At 44.8% G+C, this 23,088-nt stretch overlaps 1 protein-coding gene across 1 annotated transcript in view; it reads left to right on the forward strand.

Annotated features, from left to right (window-relative positions):
* The window catches only part of LOC126108184 (high affinity cGMP-specific 3',5'-cyclic phosphodiesterase 9A), a 279,735-nt gene that overhangs the window by 50,171 nt on the left and 206,476 nt on the right, over nt 1–23,088 (forward strand). Inside the window, exon 2 of the mRNA XM_049913424.1 lies at nt 16,700–16,849. Within this exon, the coding sequence (XP_049769381.1) occupies nt 16,700–16,849 (150 nt within the window). The remainder of the gene's footprint in view (nt 1–16,699; nt 16,850–23,088) is intronic.

The following is a 23,088-nucleotide window of genomic DNA, read 5'->3' on the forward strand; positions in this document are numbered from 1 at the left end:
TATTTCTACAGAGTGGCACCAGGAACAGTCTTGAGAGTTTAAGGGGCTCCGGAAAGGCTCAAAATCATGAAAAGTTCAATTTTTACTTTTTTGCGTTTCTGAATCTGCAGACTATTGCCTTTCAATAGATATATAATTTATTCAATTCCGAAGACTACAACTATTTTTAAATTTTTTTTGAAATGTGTTCTACATGGGCGTGACCCACTGTGGCGCTGTTAAACTGCTGTCAAATGGTGTTATTATTAACGTCCGTGTTCATCAGGTACATTTTAGTGATGTGAGATAAAGTATGTGTTGTGGCTAACCTGTGATGGTTCACTATATATCGCTGGTGTGATTGTCGATTGTTTCATGTTTATTTACTGTCGTTATCTCGAAAATATTCGTAATTAATTCTGTTTCTTGAGTCTCTGTTTTGTTGAAGTATAATAATGAGTAAAAGTAAAGTTATTAGAAATCCTCTGAAGGCTTTTAAGAAAAGGAGAAATGTTGGAAAGCCAAAGGTATATGTTATTACTGTAAACAATAAAGACGATAGGTTCTAACATGGTACGAGCGATGCTTGCTTTAGACAAGGAACGCCTTCGGGCTGCAGACAGGGCTTAAAGAGTCTAGAAATACAAGCAAGAGTAAACAGGAGGAGGAACAAGAGGAAGCTTGAGGAGGAGTTTGCAGAGGATGAAGATAATCCATCCTATGGACCTGGAATGCACTAAAAAGTTAATCCAATCTTTGTCGCTCGATTCCCAAAACTTTTATTTTCTCATACCAATTACATGTTTTCTAAGGATCTTCCAAACATATTTGCTTCAAACTTTCAGTAAATGTTACACAGTACCTTCTGCATAATTTAACACAGCCTTTTTCCAAAAAAAAACTGTATATTTTTGGATATATAAATAAAAAATTGCAAAAAAATGTTGTGAATTTTCATTACAATTGAAAAAAATCATCTTTAATAACTGAACTAAAATTTTGTAAAATCCCTGTGTTAAGTTGTAGCCCATATTCCAATAAATAATCTGTAAAAAGTTCAACTTCCTACCTCAAATACTTTGTGAGGAAAGATGTAATTTATAAGCGTTATTTTAACATTGCAAGTATAGGGCGTTCCGGAGCCCCTGAAACACTTCCGCTGGCCGCCAAAGTCCACAGACATGAACGTTATTGAGCGTATCTGGGATGCCTTGCAACGTGCTGTTCAGAAGAGATCTCCACCCCATCGTAGTCTTCCGTATCTATGACAGCCGTGCAGTATTCGTGGTGTCATTTCCCTCCAGCACTACTTCAGACGTTACTCGAGTCCATGCCACGTCGTGTTGTGGCACTTGCGCGTGCTCGCGAGGGCCCTTCACCGTATTAGGCGGTTTACTGTATAATGATGGAGCTGCTAAGTGCTGTACCACCTACCGCACTCCCCTGGCTTAACCCCTCGTGAGTTCAACTCGAGTTTTTAAAATGATGGAAACACTTCACGGCATTCGCTTCACAATTGTTGCAAATTCGTCGGCCAATAGACCGCGCCGCTCGAACTGTCAACACAACTGGCACTGCTAAGAGTATCCTACGACTTCCACGTCGCTGGCAACGGGTTATACACAATTCTTTGAAGGTCAGTGAAACTTTGAAACACGTATCTATTTTGTGTGAGCTGTAAATAAATGGTTGCCACTATCAAAGTTCCAACCCTCGTAGATAAGGAACAACCGAGGCCCTGTAAACACTAGCTTGGGGAACGCCCGAATTCACTTCCGTTTTACTCGACGACTTTCCACCAATTACTACGAGCTGTGATCTCCCTGACAGTAAATCATGAAACCAGTCGCATTACAGTGACGATATTCCATAAGCACGCAATTTGATTACAAGCCGCTTATGAGGTACGGTATCAAAAGCGTTCTGGAAATCTAGAAGTACGCAGTCTATTTGAAATTCTTTGTCGATAGCAATCAACACTTTGTGTGAGTAAAGAGCTAGTTGTGTTTCACAAGAACGATGTTCTCTAAGTCCGTGTTGGCTATGTGCCAATTGACCCTTCTCTTGGAGATAATTCATAATGTACGAGCACAATATATGTTCCAAAATCCTGCTGCATATCGACGTTAATGATGTGACCCTGTAATTTAGTGGATTACGCCTATTGCCTTTCTTGAATATCGCTAAGACCTGTGTTTTCGTCGAAAGAGCTGTCGTATTTCCCATTTATGCAGAATCAGGTCTAGTTGGGACATATTTCCCCTGTCTCCCACCATTCGTGTTCTATAACTGTTTGTTACACTCCAGATTCCATCTTCTTAAACTATTCCTGATCGAGTCAATCCCTCTTCCTCTGGGTCTCCCTTTTGCCCCCAGACTTGGCTTCCATCATTTCGTTTGGTATTCTTCCATCTCCTATTCTTTTTTGTGTCCAAACCATTTTAACTTACTCTTTTCAATTCTATCATTCAACTTACTCTTTTCAATTCTATCATTCAACTTACTCTTTTCAATTCTATCATTCAACTTTCCTATACCAGTGTACTCATTTCCTACTCTCTGCCCTTCTCTCTTTCTGTCTCTATATCTCTTTTTACTCCTTTTCCCTAACATATTTCTTAAGTATTTCATTTCACCGGCTTGGATTCTACTCTCCTCTGTTCTTCTCATTGCCCAGGTCTCTGATGCATTTGTCAGTATAGGAGTAAAGTACGTCTTGTAAAACATTCCCTTACACTTTACTGGTACTGTCTTTCCCCAGACTAAGTCCTTCACACACGTAAAATGCATTGCCTTGTCATAATATTTTAATTTCTGCTCCACCCTTGCATTCTTCATTATCATGCTTGCTAAAAGCTTAACGTTGTCCAAAAGCTCAATATCCTGTACTTTAACATTAATTTATGCTGTCCCTTCTCTGTATCCATGGTTACCAACATAGTGTTGCTTTTCTCCACTCTGCATTTCGTGCCATATATTTCGTCTTTTTGTTTATAATACATCTAACTGTTCGTATACATCCTCACTGTTGGTTCCCCACAAGACAATATCATCGCCAAATAGCGATATCTTCGTCTCATTCCTCTATGGGCTCCTTTTCTGTCTTACATGATTTCATCCATCAACGTTACAAATAGTAACGGTGACGAGACACTTCCTTGTCTCACCCTCGTAACGTCCGTGAACCTATGAGTTCGGGTCGGGACGCAGCTGAAACTTTTGTCATACAGGGTGATCAAAAAGTCAGTATAAATTTGAAAACTGAATAAATTACGGAATAATGTAGATAGAGAGGTAAAAATTGTCACACATGCTTGGAGTGACATGGGGTTTTATTAGAACCAAAAAAAAGTTCACAAAATGTCCGACAGATGGCGCTGGACAGAAAAACTGGTACCGTGACTGGTTAGAGGTACGCCGATATGTTACAGAATCGCATCATCCCCAGCCTGGCTGATAAACACCTGCTGGAACGTACGATGTTTATGCAGGATAGCGCTCCACCCCATATTGCTAGGCGCGTGAAAGATCTCTTGCGCGCGTCGTTTGGTGATGAGCGTGTGCTCAGCCGCCACTTTCGTCACGCTTGGCCTCCCAGGTCCCCAGACCTCAGTCCGTGCGATTATTGGCTTTGGGGTTACCTGAAGTCGCAAGGGTATCGTGATCGACCGACATCTCTAGGGATGCTGAAAGACAACATCCGACGCCAATGCCTCACCATAACTCCAGACATGCTTTACAGTACTGATCACAACATTATTCCTCGACTACAGCTATTGTTGAGGAATGATGGTGGACATATTGAGCATTTCCTGTAAAGAACATCATCTTTGTTTTGTCTTACTTTGCTATGCTAGTTATTGCTAATCTGAACAGGTGAAGCGCCATCTGTCGGACATTTTTTGAACGTTTGTATTTTTTTTTTGTTCTAATAAAACCCCATGTCATTGCAAGCATGGGTGTTAATTTGCACCTCTCTATCTACATTATTCCGTGATTTAACGCCCGGGTTCCCGGGTTCGATTCCCAGCGGGGTCAGGGATTTTCTCTGCTTCGTGAAGACTGGGTGTTGTGTAGTGTCCTTAGGGTAGTTAGGTTTAAGTAGTTCTAAGTTCTAGGGGACTGATAACCATAGATGTTAAGTCCCATAGTGCTCAGAGCCATTTTAACGGTGATTTAATCAGTTTTCAAATTTATACTGACTTTTTGATCACCAGGTACATTGCTTGAAGTATTTCAAATCGTCCTTTTCCACCGCCCATTCTCTCGAAGGTTTCTCATCCGTTTTGTCTGGGATCATTGTAATATGCCTTCTGTAAGTCAAGAAGTATCATTGACAGATCTTTATCCTACTCCCAATGCCACTAAAATTCCATCAACTGTCTCATACTAAAGTTTGTGTCCAGTGTTGGTCCATCACGTCAAAACCCATACTGCTCCTTCTCACTTTTCCGTTCAGTCTTCATTCCAGTACCCTCCCCGTTATTTCTGCTACTTGCAATATGAGTGTGATCATCCGCAGAGGCCCTAAAAGTAAGTGCGGCGCATCGTCGAGTTTCATTGCAAGCTGTTGCTATAGCCACGCCGCAAAGGATACGGCGGACGTATGAAGGAGAAAACGAGTGTGTCCTGGATGTCTCTCGTGCGTGCTGGAGATAGCCAGTTCGAATCCCGGTGGCGCAGAAAATTTCATCGGCGCCATTAGGCGGACAAGGTCGCAGCAGTTCCTGATGGCAGGTCTGTGAAGCGGAGTCCTGGGTTTATGATCCGTTCGCTTCTCGCCGGCCCACGCTTTTAACACCGTCATCGGGATTCCAATTTCACGATACGTTGCGCCGCGTTCACCGAGACTGGCCACCCGGTATCTCCGGCCGTGCAGCGAGATGAACTGTGGGGAGCTTTTAGAGGTGACCGCCGTAACGTTGACCTCAAAGGGCAACACTATATAGTCCGTAAAGGCAACAATGAGGGTGGAAGAGCAAGAATGAAGTGCTCTGATTGAAAAGGGTGTAAGAAGGGATGTAGTCTTTCGCCCCTACCATTCAATCTGCACATCGAAGCAGCGATGATGGAAATAAAAGAAAGCTTGAAGAGCGGAATTAAAATTAAAGGTTAAAGGATATTAAGGATAAGATTCGTTGTGATATTGCTGTTGTAGTTGCGGTCTTCAGTCCTGAGACTGGTTTGATGCAGCTCTCCATGCTACTCTATCCTGTGCAAGCTGCTTCATCTCCCAGTACCTACTGCAACCTACATCCTTCCGAATCTGCTTAGTGTATTCATCTCTTGGTCTCCCTCTACGACTTTTATCCTCCACGCTGCCCTCCAATACTAAATTGGTGATCCCTTGATGCCTCGGAACATGTCCTACCAATCGGTCCCTTCTTCTTGTCAAGTTGTGCCACAAACTCCTCCCCAATTCTATACAATAACTCCTCATTAGTTATGTGATCTACCCATCTAATCTTCAGCATTCTTCTGTAGCACCAGATTTCGGAAGCTTCTATTCTCTTCTTGTCCAAACTATTTATCGTCGACGTTTCACTTCCATACATGGCTACACTCCATACAAATACTTTCAGAAACGACTTCCTGACACTTTAATCTATACTCGATGTTAACAAATTTCTCTTCTTCAGAAACACTTTCCTTGCCATTGCCAGTCTACATTTTATGTGCTCTCTACTTCGCCCATCATCAGTTATTTTGCTCCCCAAATACCAAACTCCTTTACTACTTTAAGTGTCTCATTTCCTAATCTAATTCCCTCGGCATCACCCGACTTAATTCGACTACATTCCATTATCGTCGTTTTACTTTTGTTGATGTTCATCTTATATCCTCTTTTTAAGACACTGTCCATTCCGTTCAACTGCTCTTCCAAGTCCTTTGCTGTCTCTGACAGAATTACAATGTCATCGGCGAAACTCAAAGTTTTTATTTCTTCTCCATGGATTTTAATACCTACTCCGAATTTTCCTTTTGTTTCCTTTACTGCTTGCTCAATATACAGATTGAACAACATCGGAGAGAGGCTACAACCCGTTCTCACTCCCTTCCCAACCACTGCTTCCCTTTCATGCCGCTCGATTCTTGTAACTGCCATCTGGTTTCTGTACAAATTGTAAATAGCGTTTCGCTCCCTGTATTTTACCTCTGCCACCTTTAGAATTTGAAAGAGAGTATTCCAGTCAACATTGTCAAAAGCTTTATCTAAGTCTACAAATGCTAGAAACGTAGGTTTGCCTTTCCTTAATCTAGCTTCTAAGATAAGTCGTAGGGTCAGTATTGCCTCACGTGTTCCAACATTTCTACGGAACCCAAACTGGTCTTGCTATCCTCAGCAAAAGTCAAGAAAAATTACGGGATGTGATGAATGGAATGAACAGCTTAATGAGTACAGAATATGGACATAGAGTAAATCGAAGGAAGACGAAAGTAATGAGAAGTAGCAGCAATGAGAACAGCGAGACACTTAACATGAGGATTGATGGTCATGAAGTAGATGAAGTTAAGGAATTCTACTGGGTAGAGAGTAAAATAACGAATGACGGACCGAGGAAGGACGACGTCAGAATCAGTCTAGCACTGGCAAAAAGGCCATTCGTGGCCAAGAGAAGTCTACTAGCATCAAACATAGGCTTTTATTTGAGGAAGAAATTTCTCAGAAGGTATGTCTGGAGTACAGCACTGTATGGTAGTGAAACATGGACTGTGGGAAAACTGGAACAGAAGAGAATTGAAGCACTTGAGATGTGGTGCTACAGACGAATGTTGAAAATTAGGTGGACTGATTAATTAGGGAATGAGGAGGTTCTGCGTAGAATCGGAGAGGAAAGGAATATATGGGAAACACCGACAAGAAGAAGCGACCGGATGGTACGACATTTGTTAAGACATCAGGGAATAACTTCCAATGTACTAGAGGGAGCTGTAAAGGGTGAATACTGTAGAGATTGGAACACATTCAGCAAATAACTTAGGTTGCAGGTGCTACTCTGAGATGAAGAGGTTGGCACAGGAGAGGAATTTGTGGCGGGCCGCATCAAACGAGTTAGAAGACTGATGCCTCAAAGAGAGAGATGACTCAAAGAGAGAGAGAGAGGGGGGGGGGGGGAGACAGAGAGACAGAGAGAGAGAGAGAGATACATCACAACATGAATGTTTTGAGGTGAGGGACTAAAGCTCGCTGGCCGAGCGGTTCTAGGGGCGACAGTCTGGAACCGCGCGACCGCTACGGTCGCAGGTTCGAATCCTGCCTCGGGCATTTATGTGTGTCATGTCCTTAGGTTAGTTAGGTTTAAGTAGTTCTAAGTTCTAGGGGACTGATGACCACAGATGTTTAAGTCCCATAGTGCTCAGAGCCATTTGAACCATTTTTTGAAAACTGTTTCGTTTGTTTTGCTGCGTCATTGTATGAAGGCGTTTAAGGCATAATGGTTTAAGTCCGATTTTGAGGAAAGCGAGTTACTTTCTATGTTATTTAGTAGAAACTGCGATGTTTTAGATGGCATACGGATGTCTGTCTCTATATGCACAACAGCATCAGAGATAGCACCACACGTTGTACGGTGAAATGGTTTGTATAATGCATGATGTGGCAAAGTGAAGTAAGTCTGACTGGCACCACAATGCCATGAAAAAAAATAGGAAGTGCAACATGAATTACAATGAAGGAGAGCCGAATCCGCACGGAATTTGATGAAAGTGCATAAGTAATTATCGAATTACAGCTTCCAAGGTATTTATGCTTTTACATCTGCTACGGAAAATCCCTGGCATTTCCAAAGTTAACATGTTCATTAGCATACTACAAACACAATTTATATTCCCTGACACGACCTCAGAGCTGACTCTGCTTTCATGTATGTATGGGGCGAAACTATAGTTTCGAGAGAATGGCAGGAAATTTCATAACGCGTAGCATACACACAAAATTAGTTTCTAGTGTAAGGCAATTGATAGTAATGTACAGTGACGCTTGCACTGGACGAAACAGAAACTTTAAAATGCCAGTTTCCTGTTTGCAACTTGTGCCATATCCACTACTTCAAGTAGGCGTCCTTTATCATATTTTTGTGACAGGCGGACAATCGTATATGTCAACCAACGCTGATTTTGGCTCTGTGGAACTCCAGGCAAGAGGAAGAAATACCTACACACTGTAAGACTTGTGTAAAATCGTTGCCTAATAACGAAGAAACAAGCCATCTACAACAGTACAGACGGAGCAACAAGAATTTGTATCGACGGTATCTTTGGAGAAAGGGGTAGTTAACCGCAAAAGTAATGAATTGAACTGTCCAGTAGCTTGGCTACAAATTCAGTGTTTGCAGTGGAGGAGATATGAAACTACCAAGGTACTTTACAGGAAAACTGTGGATGTTAATATGGAGTTTCTCACCCTCGACTTACAAAAAGAAAAGAAGGGACGTCAAGTCCAACTCAGCGGTATAAGATGGGAACCACTGCGCGATTAAATACGACCAGTGAGTAATTTGAAGGGGAAAGACAAATGGTTTAAATGGCTCTAAGCACTATGGGACTTAACATCTGAGGTCATCACTTCCCTAGACTTAGAACTAAAACCTAACTATCCTAAGGACATCACACACATCCATGCCCGAGGCAGGACTCGAACCTGCGACCGTAGCAGCAGTGCGATTCCGGATTGAAGCGCCTAGAACCGCTCGGCCACAACGGCCGGCTATGGGACCCCTGATACGTCTAGATATGACTGACAGGTGACACGTACGTAAGCATCCTGCCTGATCACCTTCATCCTTTTGGGCAATTCCAGCAGGTTAATGCGACACCCAACACGTCCATAATTGCTACAGAGTGGCTCCAGGGAAACTATTCTGAGTTTAAACACTTCCGCTGGCCACTAAACTTCCCAGACATGAACAGTATTGTGCGTATCTGGGATGCCTTGCAACGTGCTGTTCAAAAGAGATTTCCACCCCCTGATACTCTTGAGGATTTATGGACAGTCCTGCAGGATTCAAGGTGTCAGTTCCCTCCAACACTACTTCAGACATTGGTCGAGTCCGTGCCACGTCGTGTTGTGACACTTCTGCGTGCTTGTGGGTTACCTACACGATACAGTTTCTTTGGCTCTTCAGTGTAGATTCTGTCTGGAAAGTTTGTTGCGACTAGAGTTAGTAGTAAAGAAGTAATAACTAAATTAATACGGGATGCTTGATCTTGAAATTTTACTGCGCTCCGTTTTAAGCAAAAGTTTTCGTCCACCTCAACGTTTAAGTCGTTCTCTTGAACTGTGTATCGTCCAATGAAATAATTTTGCAGCTACATTCAGTGATGTATATTGATATTACGTGCAAACTGTATTGCAAATACAAACTCCCGGCGGGGTCAGGGATTTTCTCTGCCTCGTGATGGCTGGGTGTTGTGTGACGTCCTTAGGTTAGTTAGGTTTAAGTAGTTCTAAGTTCTAGGGGACTGATGACCATAGATGTTAAGTCCCATAGTGCTCAGAGCCATTTGAACAAACAGTAGTACAGGAGTAATAAGATAAGCCTTCATTCCTGCTGCTGAAGTTTGACTGCACGAACAGCGAAAATTTAGTAAGTGGTGAGCTGTTTTTCTTTTATTGTTTTGTGGTGGACGTGAACGAAAAAAAGTTCCCTAGAGCTTTGAAATTATGTGTAAATTTTGGTGGATGTTGCGAAGTGGCTTCATTCTCAATTACTAGTTGACTGAATTATGTGTATCTGCGCGCCGTCAGTTAACGCTGACTTCGATTTGCTGTAGCATTTTGGAACACGTGCGGTATATTCGAACATTATGACTTACCTCGAAGCACACGGACTGTTGATACTTAGCAAGGCTTCAGAACATATTATTCTTGTGAAACAGAACTAGCTCTTAATTCGTAGGAGGTAATGAGTGGCATCCACAGGAGACGTCAAATTGATTCCATATTTCTAGACTTGCTGAAGGTTTCAAACACGGTACCTCACAAAAGAATTCTAACCAAATTGCGTGCTTACGGAGTATCGACTTTGTTTTGTGTCTGGATTCGTGATTACATGTCACAAGGGTCATAGTATGTAATATCTGACGGAAAGTCATCGATTAAAGCAGAAGATATATGTGGCATTCTTCAGTGTAGTGCTGTCCCCTCTACTGTTCCTAATCTACACTACTGGCCATAAAAATTGCTACACCAAAAAGAAATGCAGACGGTAAACGAGGACTCATTGGACAGATATATTATACTAGAACTGACATGTGATTACATTTTCACGCAATTTGGGTGCATAGATCCTGAGAAACCAGTACCCAGAACAACCGCCTCTGGCAGTAATAACGGCCTTGATACGCCTGGGCATTGACTCAGACAGAGCTTGGATGGCGTGTACAGGTACAGCTGCCCATGCAGCTTCATCACGATACCACAGTTCATCAAGAGTAGTAACTGGCGTATTGTGACGAGCCAGTTGCTCTGCCACCATTGCCCACACGTTTTCAGTTGGTGAGAGATCTGGAGAATGTGCTGGCCAGGGCAGCAGTCGGACATTTTCTGTATCCAGAAAGGCCCGTACAGGACCTGCAACATGCGGTCGTGCATTATCCTGCTGAAATCTAGGGTTTCGCAGGGATCGAATGAAGGATAGAGCCACGGGTCGTACATCTGAAATGCAACGTCCACTGTTCAAAGTGCCGTCAATGCGAACAAGAGGTGACCGAGACCTGTAACCAATGGCAATGCATACCATCACGCCGGGTGATACGCCAGAATGGCGATGACAACGAATACATGCTTCCAATGTGCGTTCACCGCGATGTCGCCAAACACGGATGCGACCATCATGATGCTGTAAACAAAACTTAAATTCATCACAAAAATGACGTTTTGCCATTCGTGCACCCAGGTTCGTCGTTGAGTAGACCATTGCAGGCGCTCCTGTCTGTGATGCAGCGTCAAGGGTAACCGCAGCCACGGCCTCCGAGCTGATAGTCCGTGCTGCTGCAAACGTCGTCGAACTGTTCGTGCAGATGGTTGTTGTCTTCCAAACGTCCCATCTGTTGACTCAGGCATCGCGACGTGGCTGCACGATCCGTTACAGTCATGCGGATAAGATGCCTGTCATATCGACTGCTAGTGATACGAGGCCGTTGGGATCCAGCACGGCGTTCCGTATTAACTTCCTGAACCCACCGATTCCATATTCTGCTAACAGTCATCGGATCTCGACCAACGTGAGCACCAATGTCCCGATACGATAAACCGCAATCTCGATAGGCTACAATCCGACCTTTATCAAAGTCGGAAACGTGATGGTACGCATTTCTCCTCCTTACACGAGGTATCACAACAACGTTTCACCAGGCAACGCCGGTCAACTGCTGTTTGTGTATGAGAAATCGGTTGGAAACTTTCCTCATGTCGGCACGTTGTAGGTGCCGCCACCTGCGCCAGCCTTGTGTGAATGCTCTGAAAAGCTAATCATTTGCATATCACAGCATCTTCTTCCTGTCGGTTAAATTTCGCATGTGTAGCACGTCAATTTCGTGGTGTATCAATTTTAATGGCCAGCAGTGTATACAACCGATTTAAAATACAATGTGCGCAGACCTCTCTGATTGCAGATAATGGTGTCATTTACCGTCTAGTTAAGTCATCAGCAGATGAAAACCAACTGCAACATGATTCAGACTAGATATCCGCATAGCCCGAAGAGTCGTAATTGGCTCTAAATAATGAAATGCGGAAGGTCTTGCACACGAGTGCTGAACGGAATCCGTCTAAATTTCGGTTGCAAGATAAATCCACAGAAATCTAAATACTGTCAATTCAATTAAATAGCTAGGATTAATATTTACGAACAAGGCAAACTGGTGGGTAGGGAACTAGAGACTGCGTTTTATTGGCAGAACACTTAGAACATGCAGCCAAGGAGCAGATGCAACGAAGAGGGCGTACAGAGTATCGCGCTAGCAGTGAACTGCAACTCTACACTCAGGTGGCAAAAGCCATGGGATTCGTTGTGGACATACATAGATGGCGGTGGTATCGCATACACAAGGTATAAAAGCGCAGTGCTCTGGCTGTCATTTGCACTCAAATGATTGATGATGATGATGATGAGTCCCATACTTGTTTACAGAGCGTAGGGGAGCGACGCGGGAGACCCGCGCCGCCTTACTAGGCAAGGTCCTAGTGGAGGTGGTTTGCCATTGCCTTCCTCCCACCGTAATTGGGATGAATGATGATGATGATGAAGACGACACAACAACACCCAGTCATCTCGAGGCAGGAAAAATCCCTGACCCCGCCGGGAATCGAACCCGCGACCCCGCGCTCGGGAAGCGAGAACGCACCGCGAGACCACGAGCTGTGCCAAGAATACATAGTGGTTCAAATGGCTCTAAGTACAGTGGGACTTTACATCTCAGGTCACCAGTCCCCTAGACTTAAAACTACTTAAACCTAACTAACCTAAGGAGATCACACACATCGACGCCCCAGGCAGGATTCGAACCTGCGACCCTAACGGTCTCGCGGTTTCAGACTGATGCGCCTAGAACCGCTCGGCCACAGAGTGCCGCAAGAACCAGAATGCTGTGTGGTATCAACACGATGAATGTCCAGCACATAGTGCCTTGCGTGCACGTCGTGTTCTGAACCGAAGGAATCCTAGCAGATGGATTGGCTCCAAGAACACCAAATTTCAGGCTTTAGCTGCATCGACATGAGTCGAAACAAGGCCCCGGGAGTAGACAACATTCCATAGAACTACTGACGGCCTTGGGAGAGCCAGTCCTGACAAAACTCTACCATCTGGTGAGCAAGGTGTATGAGACAGGCGAAATACCCTCAGACTTCAAGAAGAATGTATTAATTCCGATCCCAAAGAAAGCAGGTGCTGACAGATGTGAAAATTACCGAACAATCAGTTTAATAAGTCACGGATGTAAAATACTAACGCGTATTCTCCTCGGGGAAGATCAGTTTGGATTCCGTAGAAATGTTGGAACACGTGAGGCAATACTGACCCTACGACTTATCTTAGAAGCTAGATTAAGGAAAGGCAAACCTACGTTTCTAGCATTTGTAGACTTAGAGAAAGCTTTTGACAATGTTGACTGGAACACTCTCTTTCAAATTCGGAAGGTGGCAGGAGTAAAGTACAGGGAGCGAAAGGCTATTTACAATTTGTACAGAAACCAGATTGCAATTATAAGAGTCGAGGGGCACGAAAGGGAAGCAGTGGTTGGGAAGGGATAGAGACAGGTTTCTAGCCTCTCCCCGATGTTATTCAATCTGTATATTGAGCAAGCAGTGAAGGAAACAAACGAAAAATTCGGAGTAGGTATTAAAATCCATGGAGAAGAAATAAAAACTTTGAGGTTCGTCGATGACATTGTAATTCTGTCAGAGACAGCAAAGGACTTGGAAGAGCAGTTGAATGGAATATACAGTGTCATGAAAGGAGGGTATAAGATGAACATCAACAAAAGCAAAACGAGGATAATGGAATGTAGTCGATTTAAGTCGGCTGATGCTGAGGGAATTAGATTAGGAAATGAGACACTTAAAGTAGTAAAGGAGTGTTGCTATTTGGGGAGCAAAATAACTGTTGATGGTCGAAGTAGAGAGGATATCAAATGTAGACTGGCAATGGCAAAGAAACCGTTTCTGAAGAAGAGAAATTTGTTAACATCGAGTATAGATTTAAGTGTCAGGAAGTCGTTTCTGAAAGTATTTGTATGGAGCGTAGCCATGTATGGAAGTGAAACATGGACGATAAATAGTTTGGACAAGAAGAGAATAGAAGCTTTCGAAATGTGGTGCTACAGAAGAATGCTGAAGATTAGATGGGTAGATCGTATAACTAATGAGGAAGTATTGAACAGGATTGGGGAGAAGAGGAGTTTGTGGCACAACTTGACTAGAAGAAGGGATCGGTTGGAAGGACATGGCCTGAGGCATCAATGGATCACTTATTTAGCATTGGAGGGCAGCGTGGAGGGTAAAAATCGTAGAGGGAGACCAAGAGATGAATACACTAAACAGATTCAGAAGGATGTAGGTTGCAGTAGGTACTGGGAGATGAAGGAGCTTGCACAGGATAGAGTAGCATGGAGAGCTGCATCAAACCAGTCTCAGGACTGAAGACCACAACAACAACAGCTGTCATCTCGATCGACGGAGTGGCCGGCAGCCTTCACTTAACGACCGAGAGCAACGGCGTCGTTTGCGTAGATTGTCAGTGCTAACGGACAAGCAACTCTGCCTGCACTAACCGCAGAAATCAATGTGGGACGTACGACGAATGTATCCGTTTGGCGAAATTTGGCGTTAATGGACTATGGTAACAGACGAACGACGCGAGTGCCTTTGCTAACAGCACAACATCGCCTGCAGCGGCTCTCCTGGGCTCGTGACCAGATCTGGTGGACCCTAGACGACTGGGAGACCTTGGCCTCCTGATTCAGATGGTAAAAGCTGACGTTAGGGTTCGAGCATGGGGCCGACCCCACCAAGCCATTGATCCAAGTTGTGAACAAAGCACTGTGCAAGCTCGTGGTGGCCCCATAATGATGTGGGCTGTGTTCACAGTTAATCGACTTGGTCCTCTGACCCAGTTTAGCCGATCATTGACTGTAAATGGTTATCTTGGTACATCCATAGTTGAAATGAAGGACAGTGGGACGTCAGTTGGTATAAATTTATATCAAAAATGAAGAAATTCCTCCGGCTGTATTTAAGGTGTCGATTTCATTTTGGCAACTAGTTTCAACTTTGTAACAATATCATCTTCAGGCCCATACAGTTGTTGACGTCAACTGCGTGCGGCTGATACTAGAAGTCAGTGGTGAGATACGGACGTGCTCCGTGTGGAAGGTGGGTAACTAAATTTTTAATGTTCGGCTACTTGGAGATCATCTGCTGCCATTCAAGGAATACAGTTCCCAAACAACGATGCGCCATATCACCAGGCCACGATTGTTCACAGCTAGTTTGAAGAACATTCTGGTTAATTCGAGGGAGTGTTTTGAGCACCCAGGTGACCCGAAATGAATCCCATCGACCATTTATCGGACATAACCGAGAGGTCAGTTCGTGCACAAAATGCTGTACTCTTTCGCAAATATAGACGGCTATAGAGACAACATGGCTCAATGTTTCTGCAGAAAACTTGCTACAAATTGTTGAGTCCATGCCACAAGGTGCTGCACTAAGAGGGGCAAAAGGCGATCTGCCACGCAAGTCCCTGTGAATTTCAATCGGTCTGCGAGCTGCACTTCGCTGCTTTTCCCAAGTTGGCGACAGTGTCGCGCACGCCATTTTTGTTTTGTAGTTCAGGTTTCTCCCGCTAGAGCTGCACATGAAAACAAAATACCCCCTGTAATGCAAACTTACTTCAGACTATACTGTCACGAAATTTCAGTATTCCAGCTGCAATACCAGGGAATAAAAAAAAATATTGTGCGTTACTTTCTGCTCTTCCCATATCGGAGGAAGACAATGGAAAAGCACCTCCGCTAGGTCCTTGCCTAGTACGGCGGTGCGGGTTTCCCGCATCGTCCCCTATGCTCCTCGGAGTATGGGACCTCATCATATATATATATATATATATATATATATATATATATATATATATATATATATTTTTTTTTTCAGTTCTCCTGACAAATATTTCAAGAGCGGATCTGAAATGTCAGACACACACACACACACACACACACACACACACACACACACACACATATATATATATATATATATATATAATTAAGTTTGTACGGAACCCTCAGTCCTGTTTGCACTGCTACGTCTCTTTTCTTATGCATGTAAATTAAGTGCAAAAAGACATAGTCTACATTATTTTTCAGTTCTCCTGATTATATATATATATATATATGAGCATGTGTGTAGTTCCAAGAACGTTCTGGTCAATTCGGGAGAACGTTTTGATCACCCAGATGACCCGAAATGAATCCCATCGACCATTTATCATATATAACCGAGAGATCAGTTCGTGCTCATATATATATATTGTCAGGAGAAATGAAAAATAATATAGGACTATGTCTTTTCGCACTTAATTTACATGCATAAGAAAAGAGACGTAGCAGTGCAAACAGGACTCGCGCTCTGAGGGGTCCGTACAAACTTAATTATATATGTACATGTGAGTTTGATATTTCCGATCCGCTCTTGAAATATAAACTCTGGAAGGAGAGAAAAACGGATTAATTTGGTGCTGCATTATGTATAAATTTAAATACGAGTGTTTCTGTCTGATTTATAACATTATGTAACCCGAGCGCTTCGCTATTTGCCCGAGCGCCGGGCGTAACACAATCTGCACAGAGCGGATTACGCCGCGCAGCTATTAACTTCTCGGCGCATCGCGTTGCTCCGCCTCGCCAGAGATAATAGCTGCCCATGCGCGAGCCCAAGAGGCGACGCGCCTAGCCAGAGGTAACAGCTGTCCGCCGAGGCGCCGCGCGTCATCAGAGATAATAGCTGCTATGCGGTGAGCGAGCGCAGAGCGCTTCAGAGATAATAGCTGCTACGCGGTGATCGAGCGCAGAGCGCTTCAGAGGTAATAGCTGTGCGCGCGGCGGCGGGGCGCGCCAAAGGTAATAGCTATGTGCGCAGCGCGTCGCGGCGCGAGGCCTTGGGAGCAGAGCGCAGGGCTGCCAACCTGATCGGCGCGACCGTTTTTCGTGGTGTTGGCAGAGCTGTTCCGGTCCGCGGCGGAGGCGGGCCCGCTGGACATCGTGAAGCTGTACGGCTGCGACGGCCGCCTGCTCAACATCTCGCCCGCGCTGAAGGACAACGCGCCCGACCGCCCCTACCGCCTCGAGGTCGTCGCCGCGCACTGCAACGGTAAGTACCTGACGACGGCACGTACATCTGACGTCGAAACGTCGTGACAGGAATAAATCTACACAGTGTTGCTTCTACTACTGACGACACAGAGCTGCGTTGTGCTGTGTCCTTTTGTCGTCAATGGACAACTGCTATGATTTACCTGACGACGGCGTACACATATGACGCCGAAACGTCGCGATAGAAATAAATATCCACGCTGTTACTGCTACTACTGACGACAAACAGCTGTGTGTTCATGTGTCGGCGATGTACAAATGCCGCAAAGCGAAACGTGATGATGGTGCACCAGTCTGTCTTTTAAAGGTCGCAGTAAATTTTAGTATTCTAAAGATTGTTATTACAACCAATCACGAGAAGGTGCACTTTTTTCAGCGTGTAACTAAAATACCTTACAGAGTTTGAGAACAGGTTCCTTACACCAAAACAAAGAAAGATCTAGTAAACGTGGCTTCTAAAATGCATACTGTAATTCTAAAAAGGGTTTTACTAATGCATTGGTATGAAATGATATTCCTCGTATAGTTTAACACTATTTACAGTTGCGAGCTTTTATACACGAAGTGCCATCAGTTTATGCCCACGTAGTTATAAGAGAGATAAATTTACGACACTATTATATAAACTCCTAGTGTAATATTATCTGTCTAACACTAAGGTGAATTTCCTAAGGAATGGCTAGCAATGATCTAAATGGGGCGTTGCCCTCTTAACATAACAGCAGTTTTTCAGTCAAGAATGTGATATGCTCTTATTTACAGGGGAAATATGGTCCTCTTTATATGTGTTTCCGGTGTAATGTTGCTTTTTCTTAAAATGGGTCAAATGGCTCTGAGCACTATGGGACTTAACTTCTGAGGTCAGCAATCCCCTAGAACTCAGAACTACTTAAACCTAACTAACCTAAGGACATCACACACATCCATGCCCGAGGCATGATTCGAACCTGCGACCATAGCGGCCGCGAGGTTCCAGACTGTAGCGCCTAGAACCGCCTGGCCACCTCGGCCGGCGCTTTTTCTTAAACCTAAAGAGAAAATTTAATACTTTTGCCAGAAGGTAGAAGTGTTACCTGCATCAGTGCTGGAACACTTTCGGTAATCTGCAATCTGGTGCACCTAAAATTTGCTGAAATTCTGGAAAATCTCAATAATAGTACATGCCTAATAACTCGTCGTGGCTAATGGCGTAGTTTCTCTCTGAATAAGCTGGCCACAACGGCCGTATTCGAACAAATTTGTAATGCAGGTAGTAATGGCTGCCAACAAGGAAAATCTCCATCTGAAATTAATTCTGCAAGTTCCCAGAGAGAGGATGTTAATTTTTACAAAAAGAAAATCACATATCACTTTAACAAACTTAAGTTATATTTTGTAGATAACAAATACATAATTTCCAGCAGTGCAGACCTTTTATCAACAGAGAAAAATAACAGCATCAGGATATTACAATCCACACAGCGATGACACACTAAGCAGAATGATCAAAAAGGAGACCATAGTATCTACACTACAAAAGAAACAAATACCTTCAAGTATTCTTTGGTTTGGTCAAATCGTAGATAGGACTTGTATGTCCATTTGCAAACGATAAAATTCTTATGTCGTGTGTCTCCGTGTTTTTCGTCCTTTTAATATAGTTAACGTATATTTTTGCATTAATTTTTTCCAGAAGATGTCACAATACCTTTAGAAATATGTGCGCTTGTTCAGTACAGAGATGTATCATAGTAGCGAAAATGTAAAAGTGCGCATACCTCTGAAGATGTGCATTTTGGATCGTGTGTTTACTTGACATGTTTTCTTGTTTTATTGCGTATTACCTCGTCCGAGAATATGGAAAGCAAAGGGCTTGCAGTAGAAGAGATGTGTTTCACAGTATCAAAGGTATGCATCTTAGAGCCCATGTTTACAACGATTTTTTTTTGTTTTGTTGTATAGAACCTGTCTTCAAAGTCTGTAAAGGGAATTTAGTTGCGTCCTGTGTATTTATCCACTACCAAGGGACAATTACTATGATTAGATCGCTGTTGATGCCATGTGCATATGACGCCGAAACTTTGCAAATAGATTTTAATTTCGTAAAGACTGCTGCTATCACTGACCACTTGAAGATGTATCTTGGGATACAACCCCGAAATAGCTACACTACTGGCCATTAAAATAGCTACGCCAAGAAGAAATGCAGATGATAAACGGGTATTCATTGGAGAAATATATTATACTAGAACTGACATGTGATTACATTTTCACACAATTTGGGTGCATAGATACTGAGAAATCAGTACCCAGAACAACGGCCTATTTACTCCTGCGCATTGAATCAAACACCACTTGGATGGCGTGTACAGGTACAGCTGCCCATGCAGCTTCAACACGATACCACAGTTCATCGAGAGTAGTGACTGGCGTATTGTGACGAGCCAGTTGCTCGGCCACCATTGACCAGACGTTTTCAGTTGGTGAGAGATCTGGAGAATGTGCTGGCCAGGGCAACAGTCGAACATTTTCTGTATCCAAAAAGGCCCGTACAGGACCTGCAACATGCGGTCGTGCATTATCCTGCTGAAATGTAGGGTTTCGAAGCGATCGAAAAAAGGGTAGAGCCACGGGTCGTAACAAATCTGAAATGTAACGTCCACTGTTCAAGGTGCCGTCAGTGCGTACAAGAGTTGACCGAGACGTGTAACCAATGGCACCCCATACCATCACGCCGGGTGATACGACAGTATGGCGATGACGAATACACGCTTCCAATGTGCGTTCACCGCTATGTCGCCAAACAAGGATGCGACCATCATGATGCTGTAATCAGACCTGGATTCATCCGAAAAAATGACTTTTTGCCATTCGTGCACCCAGTTTAGTCGTTGAGTACACCATCGCAGGCGCTCCTGTCTGTGATGCAGCGTCAAGGGTAACCGCAGCCGTGGTCTCCGAGCTGATAATCCATTCTGCTGCAAACGTCGTCGAACTGTTCATGCAGATGGTTGCTGTCTTGGAAACGTCCCCATCTGTTGACCCAGGGATCGAGACGTGGCTGCACGACCCGTTACAGCCATGTGGATAAGATGCCTGTCATCTCGACTACTGGTGATATGAGGCCTGTGGGATCCAGCACGGCGTTCCGTATTACCCTCCTGAACCCACCGATTGCATATTCTACTAACAGTGATTGGGTATCGACCAACAATGCCCCGATACGATAAACCGCAATCGCTATAGGCTACAATCCGACCTTTATCAAAGTCGGAAACGTGATTGTACGCATTTCTCCTCCTTACACGAGGCATGCAACGCCGGTCAACTGCTGTTTGTGTATGAGAAATCGGTTGGAAACTTTCCTCATGTCACCACGTTGTAGGTGTCGCCACCGGTGCCAACCTTGTGTGAAAGCTCTGAAAAGCTAATCATTTGCATATCACAGCATCTTCTTCCTGTCGGTTAAATTTCGCGTCTGTAGCACGTCATCTTCGTGTTGTTACAATTGTAATGGCCAGTAGTGTAATTGTATTTTCTATTTTCGAATGTTTTGGAACACCGACTTCGTGCCAGGCCTCACCGACCGACATCGATACCTCTCCTCAGTGCAACACTCCGTGAAGAATGGGCTGCCATTTCCCAAAAAACCTACCAGCACCTGATTGAACGTATGCCTGCGAGAGTGGAGCTGTCACCAAGACGAAGGGTGGGCCAACACCATACTGAATTCCAGCATTACCAATGGGGGACGGTACGAACTTGTAAGTCATTTTCAGCCAGGTGTCCGCATGCTTTTGATCACATAGCGTAGTTTCAAAAATATACGGAACTTCACTCACCATGAAACTCTGCAAGTGGAAAATGGTTCAAATGGCTCTGAGCACTATGCGACTTAACTTTTGAGGTCAGCAGTCGCCTAGAACTTAGAACTAATTAAACCGAACTAATCTGAGGACATCACACACATCCATGCCCGAGGCAGGATTCGAAGCTGCGACCGTAGAGGTCGCTTGGCTCCAGACTGTAGCGCCTAGAACCCAACGGCCACTCAGGCCGGCTCTGCAATTGGAGAATGAGCGATATCTTCAAAGTAGGTTTAAAATATTAAACAACACTGAAATACACTCCTGGAAATTGAAATAAGAACACCGTGAATTCATTGTCCCAAGAAGGGGAAACTTTATTGACACATTCCTGTGGTCAGATACATCACATGATCACACTGACAGAACCACAGGCACATAGACACAGGCAACAGAGCATGCACAATGTCGGCACTAGTACAGTGTATATCCACCTTCCGCAGCAATGCAGGCTGCTATTATCCCATGGAGACGATCGTAGAGATGCTGGATGTAGTCCTGTGGAACGGCTTGCCATGCCATTTCCACCTGGCGCCTCAGTTGGACCAGCGTTCGTGCTGGACGTGCAGACCGCGTGAGACGACGCTTCATCCAGTCCCAAACATGCTCAATGGGGGACAGATCCGGAGATCTTGCTGGCCAGGGTAGTTGACTTACACCTTCTAGAGCACGTTGGGTGGCACGGGATACATGCGGACGTGCATTGTCCTGTTGGAACAGCAAGTTCCCTTCCCGGTCTAGGAATGGTAGAACGATCGGTTCGATGACGGTTTGGATGTACCGTGCACTATTCAGTGTCTCCTCGACGATCACCAGTGGTGTACGGCCAGTGTAGGAGATCGCTCCCCACACCATGATGCCGGGTGTTGGCCCTGTGTGCCTCGGTCGTATGCAGTCCTGATTGTGGCGCTCACCTGCACGGCGCCAAACACGCATACGACCATCATTGGCACCAAGGCAGAAGCGACTCTCATCGCTGAAGACGACACGTCTCCATTCGTCCCTCCATTCACGCCTGTCGCGACACCACTGGAGGCGGGCCGCACGATGCTGGGGCGTGAGCGGAAGACGGCCCAACGGTGTGCGGGACCGTAGCCCAGCTTCATGGAGACGGTTGCGAATGGTCCTCGCCGATACCCCAGGAGCAACAGTGTCCCTAATTTGCTGGGAAGTGGCGGTGCGGTCCCCTACGGCACTGCGTAGGATCCTACGGTCTTGGCGTGCATCCGTGCGTCGCTGCGGTCCGGTCCCAGGTCGACGGGCACGTGCACCTTCCGCCGACCACTGGCGACAACATCGATGTACTGTGGAGACCTCACGCCCCACGTGTTGAGCAATTCGGCGGTACGTCCACCCGGCCTCCCGCATGCCCACTATGCGCCCTCGCTCAAAGTCCGTCAAGTGCACATACGGTTCACGTCCACGCTGTCGCGGCATGCTACCAGTGTTAAAGACTGCGATGGAGCTCCGTATGCCACGGCAAACTGGCTGACACTGACGGCGGCGGTGCACAAATGCTGCGCAGCTAGCGCCATTCGACGGCCAACACCGCGGTTCCTGGTGTGTCCGCTGTGCCGTGCGTGTGATCATTGCTTGTACAGCCCTCTCGCTGTGTCCGGAGCAAGTATGGTGGGTCTGACACACCGGTGTCAATGTGTTCTTTTTTCCATTTCCAGGAGTGTATGTTATACTCCTAATATTACAAACGCTGCCGAAACACAACCTTATGTTTTTCAGCAACTAAAATAGTGGAAAACACCGAAAACTGCTTACGGCGTTCTCTAGCACACACTCTCCAAAGTGATTCTGAAATCGGTCAGCAGGCTGAAGCATCGCCCAGGCGTGTCACGTGTTCGTAGCTACACTAACCTCAAGGTGCGACATTCTCCACTACTGTACCTATTTGTATATCGCCAGTGGACAACTGCAACAGTGAGTACCCTTATGAGGGCAAACAGTTCTGTCCCTCGAACGTCATAATAAATGTTTTATGATGAACGATTACTATCACGGAGCAGTGTATTTATTCATGCATTACTAATGGCCTACTGCAGTGTGCAATATGATGCCGTGGCGCCTTCATATGTTGCCCTTGCTGCCAATGAGGTCACACAGACCTGCTTCGTCGCTATACCTACCAGTAGACGTTAATATGGAGTGTGTCCACCTTTATGAGCTTTATGTCGGCTTCTGTTCTTCTGGGGACACTTTTAGTGAGGTTTCTGAATACTTCTGGAGGAATGAGAACCTATTCTTCCTCACAAGCCGAAACCAGAGAAGGTTGTAATGTTGGGAGCTAGAGCCGAGTCGACGTTCTAAATCATCCCAGAAATGTCCCATTAGGTTCAGGTAGGGAATCTGGGCAGCCCAGTCCATTTCAGGAATGTTTTCA

Source organism: Schistocerca cancellata, chromosome 11 (assembly GCF_023864275.1).
Source record: "Schistocerca cancellata isolate TAMUIC-IGC-003103 chromosome 11, iqSchCanc2.1, whole genome shotgun sequence".
Classification (NCBI taxonomy): domain Eukaryota; kingdom Metazoa; phylum Arthropoda; class Insecta; order Orthoptera; family Acrididae; genus Schistocerca; species Schistocerca cancellata.